Genomic DNA, 8,790 nt, shown 5'->3' on the forward strand with positions numbered 1-8,790 from the left:
TCCGTCTCAAAAAAAAAAAGAACTGGAAAAATGTATCCAATGTACTTAATACTATTATGAAACTAATATATCATCACCTACACATTGATATGAATGATAAAACACAACCATAAAAAGTCCAAAAAGAAGGAGGGGAGAGGAGGGAGGAAAGTATTTGGTGGGAACTCACCTATTGTGCACAATGCAATGATACATTTCAAAACTACTAAGAGTATAATATAAATGTCTTACGATAACAAGTAAGTGAGACGATGGCTATGTTAATCAGTTTGATTTAAGCATTCCACATTGTATATCAAATCAGCATACTGTACCCCATAAATGTGCACAGTTATTATTTAACAAAGAAATAAACAAAAAAAAAAGTAAATTACAAAACAAAATAGAAGTTGAGACTTAGAAGAAAAAAGTAAATGAAGAGCATAATCCACAGTTATGTAGTGCAGTCAGGGATTCTAGGTGGACCTCTCAGACCTCTTCAGCCCATCCATCTCCTATTCTTGCAGAGAAAGGACACTTGCTCCCCTGTAACTTTCCATTCTCCCAGCCAGTGGACGATACTTTGACCATACCTGAGCAGGTAACTCCTGCATCCTCACTGTGGTCGCAGGAGTGTATACTCCAACCCTGGAAAGGACACTTCCACACGTGGGATTCCTTCCCTGTGCACTGCAGCTTGTCTAGCCAAATGGGCCCTGATCCCACCTCATACTGAGCTGAGCCCAGGGCCTCCAGGGCCTCTCCACAGCCCAGCTGTCTGCAAACCACGTTAGCATCGCTCAGGTCCCAGTCATCATCACAGATGGTGCCCCAGGAGCCCTCATGGTAGATCTCAACTCTCCCAGCACAGCGACTGCCCCCATCCACCAGGCGGATCTGCTCACTTTCTGAGAAGAGACAGAGCCATGTCAGTAGGGCATTTATACAGAAAGTGAGAAGGTTTTCTGGTCCTGTAGGGCCTCTGACCTGAGCAGATGGCAGCACTCTCCTCCAAGGTGACAGATCCTGCTGAGTCAGACAGGGAGTCATTGCACTGGGGCAGGAGCTGGGTCTGGTTTCCTGCAGAGAGAGTTAGAGAGCAGGAAATTTAATTCACCTGAAAATAATCTAGTGCATAGAATGAGATTGAAGCAGTTACTATACCATATCTGAGTTAGCCTTCTGTTTTGTTGATTTCTGCACAGGGTCTGAAAATGACCATAAATGCACAGTCTCTACACTGAATAGGCAAAAGTGGCTTTCTCTGAGTGAGTTCCATCAAAGAGCAACTTGAATAGCCCAGCTGCTGGATTTATTGCTTATGAAGCACACACACATATCAGTGCCAATAACCTGGAAGTTGGGAGAACTAGAGCAAAAGGGATGGCATCAAGAAATGAGGTGAGCTCATCAGAAACCTCAAGCAGAAGCATGAATCCAGGGCCAAGCAGAATTCTCCCTCAGGGGGAGCAGTGGCTCACACCTGTAGTCCCAGTGAGGGAGGTAGATAGGAAGAATCACTTGATCTCAAGAGAACAGCCCAGACAATATAGTGAGTCTCCCCTCTTAAAAAAAAAAAAAAAATGAAGGAAAGAAAATGATAAAAGAACAACATTAGCAAAACTAGGTGATCCACTCCTATAGTAGTCCTAGCTACTCAGAAGGCTGAGGCAGAAGGATGGCTTAAGACCAGGAGTTGGAGGTTGCAATGAGCTATGATCACACCACTGCACTCCAACTTGGGTGACAAAATGAGAACCAATCTCACTTTAAAACAAAAAATTGCTCTTAGTATATTAGTCAGCACTGAAAAATGAATGAACAATAAGACATGTCATGGTTTACTTCATAACATTTCACTTAGAATTCTAGGATACAGACTCCATACTCCAGACAATTTCGAAAACCGTGCTCCTCTTTTGAGTAGATTAAATAACCTCATGTGAGAGAGATGATGTCAGATGATACTGACCTTATACAGATAATGCTCAAAATCATAGAATGTTGTTCTCCCACACTGCCTGTCCCATATAATTCTGATCTCTGCTTGGACTTAACATTAAGTTAATATGTTATATGTTCTTCAAAATTCAAACTTCTTTTTTCTCTAGGGAAAAATATATGTATTTCTAACCCCAGAGTGAAGGTAGTTTATATTCCTACTCTAAAATCACTTGAACAAACAATCTGAACAAGCCCCAGTATTACTATTCTTTTCCTTCTAAATACAAGAAAAGTGATAGGAAGTTAAATAATGTCTATCAACATTGCACTTTATGAAAAGGTGAAATAGAGAATCAAAACAAGAATTTTTACTTCAATTTAGAAAAGAGGAGGAATTCACAGTAGATCAATGTTCCTATTAAATACAACCTGAAAATCTGGAAAATGTACAAAAATGTACTTCTATTCATGCTGCCTGTGAATTATTTTCTGTTTCCATTCATATTTGCTTGCAGTTACCACCAAGCTCAGCTGAACTTTCTAGCTCAGCCAGTAATCAAACCAAGTCAACTGGGTTCAGGGAAGCAGGACCACCAATTCTTTTAACACCACATTTAAAAGAACAAATATTAAATATCAATTTAAAAAAAGGATTAGAGGTCAGGCATGATGGCTCATGCCTATAATGCTAGCACTCTAGGAGGCCAGGGAGGGCAGATTATTGGAACTTGGAAGTTTGAGAACAGCCTGACCAAGAGCAAGACCCTGTCTCTAGTATAAAGAGACAAAATTAGCCAGGCATAGAGGTGTGTGCCTATAGTCCTAGCTACGCAGGAGGCTGTGGTAGGAGGATTTTTTGAGTCCAGAGGTTGAGGTTGCAGTGAACTAGGCTGATGTCACTGCCCCCTACCTTGGGTGTCAGAGCAAGACTTCAACTACAAAAAGTATATATATATATTGGAAAGAACACAAATCTCCACAATTAGTTGAAGGGATTAGTGTGTGTGGTCATGAGGTCATTCACTAGAATATTCTACAGCAATAATAATGAAACACTTGTATAAACAAAACATAGAAGAATCACAAACATAAATGTTGAGTCCAAAAAATTACAGGCAAAAGAGAATATACTCCATAATTTATATACCATTCAAAAAAAGCAAAAACATTTTACAGTTGTATAAATTAGGAGAGGAAGATATGCAAATAACTGGTAGAGTGGGAACATATCTCCTGGTTATTGCTAACGTTCTCTTAGTTACTCTAGTTTGAGGTCATGCAAATGTGTGCATAATGTTATGATTTATTGAGCTATAGTAATTGTTTTTATACTGTTCCCTACGAATTACATTTGAATAAAACATTTGCTTTTAAAAAATAGCCAGGCATTGCAGCAGGCACCTGTGGTCCCAGCTACTTGGGGGCTGAGGCAAGAGAATCACCTAAGCCCAAGAGCTGGAGGTTGCTGTGAGCTGTGATGCCATGGCACTCTACCAAGGGCAATAAAGTAAGACTCTGTCTCAAAAAAAAATTGCTTTTAAAAGATAAGATCTCTCTTAATACTTTTTGGTTGGACTTGAAAAATGAATAAACAGTGTGAAGAACCATTTTTCACCACAAAAGTCTCACTTTTGAGGTCAGTTTTTCACACTCTGTTCTTAGGGACATTTCCCTCAAGAAACATCCTAAGTACAAGTCATCCCTACCTGTCTCTTACCTGAGCAGATCACAGAGGCTGTGTTTCCATGGTTACAGTCTGAACCAACCAGAGTAGTCACAGGGCAATGCCCCAGGGAGGACTCAGCGCCTGAGCAGTAAAATTGGTCTTTCCAGATCTCATCACCTCCTTCCACAAAGAACTCTCCTTGTGGGGTAGACAAGGCAACTCCACAGCCGAGCTGATGGCACACCACATTGGCATTGGCCATGCTCCAATGCGAGGCACAGAGTGGTCTCCAGTGTCCAGAAATATTCATCTCCACCTGTCCCTCACACTGGGAGATGCCATTTTTCATGAGCCGAACTTCTGTGTACTCTGGAAGCAGAAGACAGGGATTCAGCAAAATCGCATGTTTGTCTTACCCCAGATGAAATGCAGCAAAGTTAACTGGTGCCCTGAATCTCACCTGAACAGACAATTTGAACAGCCCCAGTGTGGTGGCAAGTCCCTCCAGGACAGGAGACTCTTGGGCAGAACCAGAGGCCAGACTCCTTCCCATCACACTGGAACTCTTCAGCCCAGACCTGTCTACTGGCCTCTCTAAAGGACACGTTCCCCAGGACAGACTCAGCCCTGCCGCATCCCAGCTCTGCACAGATGACCTGGGCAGTGGGAAATGTGAAGTTCCCATCAGAAACAGGAATCCAATCTCCTTCAGAATTCACTTCCACTTGCCCTGAGCAGGGTCCATCTCCTCCAGCCAGACGCACGAATCCTAATGAGGAAATAACAAAAACATGGTTTCTCACTCTATTTTTCTGATAATGTTTCACAGCAAAAAATTCCAAGAATTTCATAAGTGACCTAAGTGGGGAAAAAAAGTTGTACATAGATGAGTCTAGATACTGAGAAAGCTCAGAGTCAAACAGATTGGGAGAGAAGGACACTTGTGGTCCTAGCCATCTATGCTGAAGACTTAGAATTTGCTGATGAACTGGAAAAGAGTGAGCTTTCAGGGGGAATAAGGAGGCAGCTGACTAGCTAATCAGTTCACTCTAGGGATTTTTCTTCCAAGATAAAGGAGTCTTAGAAAATGCTAAGGATTGCTTTAAAGCAAAAAAATAGCTAAGGGTGTTAGTAATCAACTTTAATCCTATCATTAGGCTAACTATATGTTCTTCTATTTTTTGGATTCTCAAGGTAAGTTGGTATACTGCACAAAAAGGAGAGTGAGAGGAAGAAAGCAGAGAGCAGACTTTTCACGATTTTAAAAGGCTTCCAAACTGCCAAAGTCTCAATGTAGATGAAAGACATAAATATAGGGGGAAATAATGTTAAGCAAATTTTTAGCACATTTCATCACCTTCTTCTCCCCACATTCACCACTTAATTCTGACATCCCTTTCCCATTTCTCTTCAGCAAAGAAAAAAAAATCTTTAAAAACACAGATTGAAGGAAAAGAGAATAGAGACAGGAAACTACTGCTATAGAATTCAAGTATAGGTGCATTGATCGTGTGGCAGGTAGAGTTAGGATGGCTAGAAGTCTTTTTCAGTTGTTGAAATTATTTTGGAGGGGGAGGGGGTGAATTTTTATTTCAAAAAGCTTCAATATCCAGGTCGTGGCAAAATCAGGACACGTGTAAAATACCTTACAATACATTAGATTCCCAAAAGGTACCAAAAAGTACAGTAGAATTAACACTTCCATTATAGGAAATGTATGACACAAATAATATAAAATTAAAAGGTAAAAAAAAAGGTGACACTGGTTTCCTAAGATACAGTTTACTCTTTACAACCAGGGTCCACAGGTCCAGGCTGCAAAGCAGCAGGGGGAAGCAGACCCTCCAATCTGGTTCTGGGTAACCTGGTTATAAAATCAGCCTATAATGCCGCGCTGGCCCCTGAAACACCACATGCTGCCTAAAACAAATAGAGCTCTGGAAATAGTAAACCGGAAAGTGATTTCCAGGGGGGAAATTTTAAATAAGGTGCACATGGGACAGGCCATAGAAAGTTTGCCAAGCTAAATTTGGTACATAATTGTTTGTGTTCACTCCATATCCAAACAAAGCCTGTGCGGTCAGTCAGTCGCTCACTTCTACCGCTGCCTTGGTATGGTTTGAAATTATTCTGATGGTCACCACGTCGCTGGCTCTTGCCATAGTTTGTACTGCCCTGACATCCACCACCACCGCCGCCACCGCTGCCTCGGTTCCCCCGGTTGCAGTTTCCACGGCCCCCAGAGCCATACTGCTGCTGCTGATAGACGTCTTTGGGCTGGGCCACCTCGATTTCACACTTGCTTCCACTGATAATATGGAACTTTTTTTCCAGAACCTTCTTCACAGGTTCTTCTTCTTTAAAGGTGATAAAAACAAAACTTCATCTCTTGTTCAACTTTGGATCCATTTGGAAGCTCAATGGCTTCAATCTCCCCAAAGTCTCCAAAGTACTCCCTGATCTTTTCCTCAGTAGCTTCAGGATTCAGACCCCCCACACACACACACACAAAGATTCTCTTTACTGGGTCCTTCTTCATAGCCGCCATTGCCTTTTTAGGATCAATGACAGGACCATCCAGCCTGTGTTCCTTCTGGTCTAGGACCTTCTCCACACTGGCTGCATCTCTGAAGAGGATAAACCCAAACCCTCTTGATCATCCAGTGTTGGGATCCATTTTTAATGTACAGTCAACGTTCTCTCCAAATTTAGTAAAATAGTCTTTTAAATCTTTCTTACTGATATCCCAACTCAGACCACCGACAAACATTTTCCCCGCGTCCTCCTCGTTCTTGCTGGTGTTGATCTGGTCACCCTCGGCGCCGTTCTGATTCCCGCTCCGGGGCGCTGCGGTCCCGCCTGCAGCCTCCGCCGCCGCCCAGGTGCCAGCCCCAGCGCCAGCCCCAGCCGGCGACTCGCTTTCGGGGGCTGCCTCATGTCCGTTCTCGGTGGCTCCCGTTGTCTCCGTTGGCTGTTCCTCACTCGCTTCTGACAGGGTAGTCGACTCCTCGCCGCCGATGACTACGCTAGGCCCGCTCGTCCCCACCCTCTGGGGAAGGCGCCGCGCGAGCTCGGCTGCGCTCTGGCTCGCGCTGCTGGGGCCTGGCCTCCGTCCGCCAACCCAGCCGCTCCGACAGCGCTCCCGCCTCCCAGGTAGCTTCCGACCAGAACCCACTGACCCAAAGCCAAGCTGCGGCCCGCACGGTGCCGCCGCCTCGATTGTTGAAATTATTAAGACAATATGGAGAATTCAGTGGGAATAAATAAAGAAAACAAGTGAATTGGAGTTTACATCTTAAAAACAATCCAGATTGCAGTACAGAATAAGGAATTTTTTTAAAAAAATCAAAGAGCCACCAAACAGTTAAAAGTATAATATGGGTGTTCCTACATCCAGATTAAACCCATCATAAGTAAAAAATGCATTTAACACGCCTAACCTATCAAACATCAATCATTTCATACCCTAGTCTGCCTTGAATATGCTTCAACACCTTCAGAACTAGCGCTTGCTGCCTCACATTATGAAAATGATGATTTTTGAAATGTTGAATCCACACATGATTAGCTATAAACTTTTGCCTACACATTAGCATGCTCTTTTATCGTATTGAAGTATTTTTTGTCTTAACACAGAGACTCAGCAGACTAAGTAGTATGCTCTTCTGTATCTGGTCTTCTACCTACAGGTCAATTTTTCCATACTGTCAATTGGCCCAACTTTTTTCTTCTTAATGAGAATGGATTTAACTGATGCTGATGATTTTGATGCATCACTGATTCACTTCTTTTATGAGATGGTTGAGACCAGGAAGTGCAGAAGTCCTAACTCACATACAGTGGCCATTATTGGTTTGCTGCCTTTATGCTAGGAAATTATCTTAACTTTTTTCTCAAGAGTAATTTCCTGTCTATTCTTTTCACCAGAAACGTGGACACAGATGGGCATTTAGTAGACCTGATGGGGTGCAAAAACACAAAACCAAAACACACTAGCAACATAGTACCCTGTATTGATTGTTTAACATTCTCACAGTTACAGGCTGACTGGGAGCTCTGGTTTGCTGCCTCTGTCCAGCAACACCAGAAAGTATTGTATGGCATGCAGACAGCCTGAGAAAAGGTCATAATGCAAAATTCAAAGTATGGTTTCTACTGAATGTATATCCATCTTGCACCATTACAAAGTAAAAGATGATAAGTCAAAACATCATGAGAGACTGTCAGTATTATATCTACTTTGTTTCATTTCAAAAAATTTAAGGGGCAGAAGTGATTTTTGTAATGTAGATAATTGTACCAGGACAAAAAGTCAGGGCTTTCAGCATACTTGTCACGATAATAGCGCACAATATACTCAATGGGTAGATTTTTATCCCTTACCTCCTGCTACCTCCCCCACTTCTTAGTTTCCAAAGTCCATTACTGGTCTTTATGACTACATGCAAATATAACTTTCCTTCAGTCCCCACTAATTAGTGAGAACATGTGGTATCTGTTTCTCCATTCCTGAGATACTTCATTTAGGACAATGGTCTCCACTTCCATCTAAGCCACTGCAAACAACATTATTTTATTCCTTTTTATGGCTGGGTTGTATGCCATGGTATATATTAATAAATACAACATTTTCTTTACCCACTCAGTGGTTGATGGGCACTTAGGCTGATTCTACATTGTTACTATTGGGAATTGTACGGCAATAAACATTTAGGGGCAGGTGCTTTCTTTATAAAATAATTTCTTTTCCTTTGGGAAAGATATCAATAAAAAAATACCCTTGGGCGGTGCCTGTGGCACCGGCCCCATATGCTGGAGGTGGCGGGTTCAAACCCAGCCCTGCCAAAAACTAAGAAAAAAGTTAGTTTTCTTAGAAAACTAAGAAAAACAAATACCCAGTAGTGAGATTACATGGTGGGTCTATTTTCCTGGATCAAATGGTAGGTCTATTTTCAGGGGGGGGTTGTTTGTTTGTTTGTTTCTGTTCGTTTTTGTTTTTCTGAGACAGAGTCTCACTTTGTCGCCCTCTGTAGAGTGTTGTAATATCATAACTCACAGTAACCTCAAACTCTTGGACTCAAGTGATTCTCTTGCCTCAGTCTCCCAAGTAACTGGGACTACCTGCGCCTGCCATTGCCCAGCTATTTTTAGAGACAAGGTCTGCTCTGACTCAGGCTAATCTTAAACCTATGAGCTCAGGC

General features: G+C 42.3%; 1 protein-coding gene and 1 pseudogene across 1 annotated transcript in view; both read right to left on the reverse strand.

Moving 5' to 3' along the window:
• The window catches only part of LOC100945878 (antigen WC1.1-like), a gene marked incomplete at its 3' end in the record, with an annotated part of 30,480 nt that extends 26,629 nt beyond the window's left edge, over nt 1-3,851 (reverse strand). Inside the window, exons 1-3 of the mRNA XM_003803733.1 lie at nt 3,641-3,851; nt 967-1,059; nt 573-887 (exon numbers count right to left, since the gene is read on the reverse strand). Of these exons, the coding sequence (XP_003803781.1) occupies nt 573-887; nt 967-1,059; nt 3,641-3,851 (619 nt within the window). The remainder of the gene's footprint in view (nt 1-572; nt 888-966; nt 1,060-3,640) is intronic.
• A 175-nt stretch (nt 3,852-4,026) lies between these two features.
• On the reverse strand, nt 4,027-6,803 carry LOC100946185 (annotated as a pseudogene).
• Between the last annotated feature and the right edge of the window lie 1,987 nt (nt 6,804-8,790).

Source organism: Otolemur garnettii, unplaced genomic scaffold (assembly GCF_000181295.1).
Source record: "Otolemur garnettii isolate 467f Iridium unplaced genomic scaffold, OtoGar3 scaffold00499, whole genome shotgun sequence".
Lineage (NCBI taxonomy): Eukaryota > Metazoa > Chordata > Mammalia > Primates > Galagidae > Otolemur > Otolemur garnettii.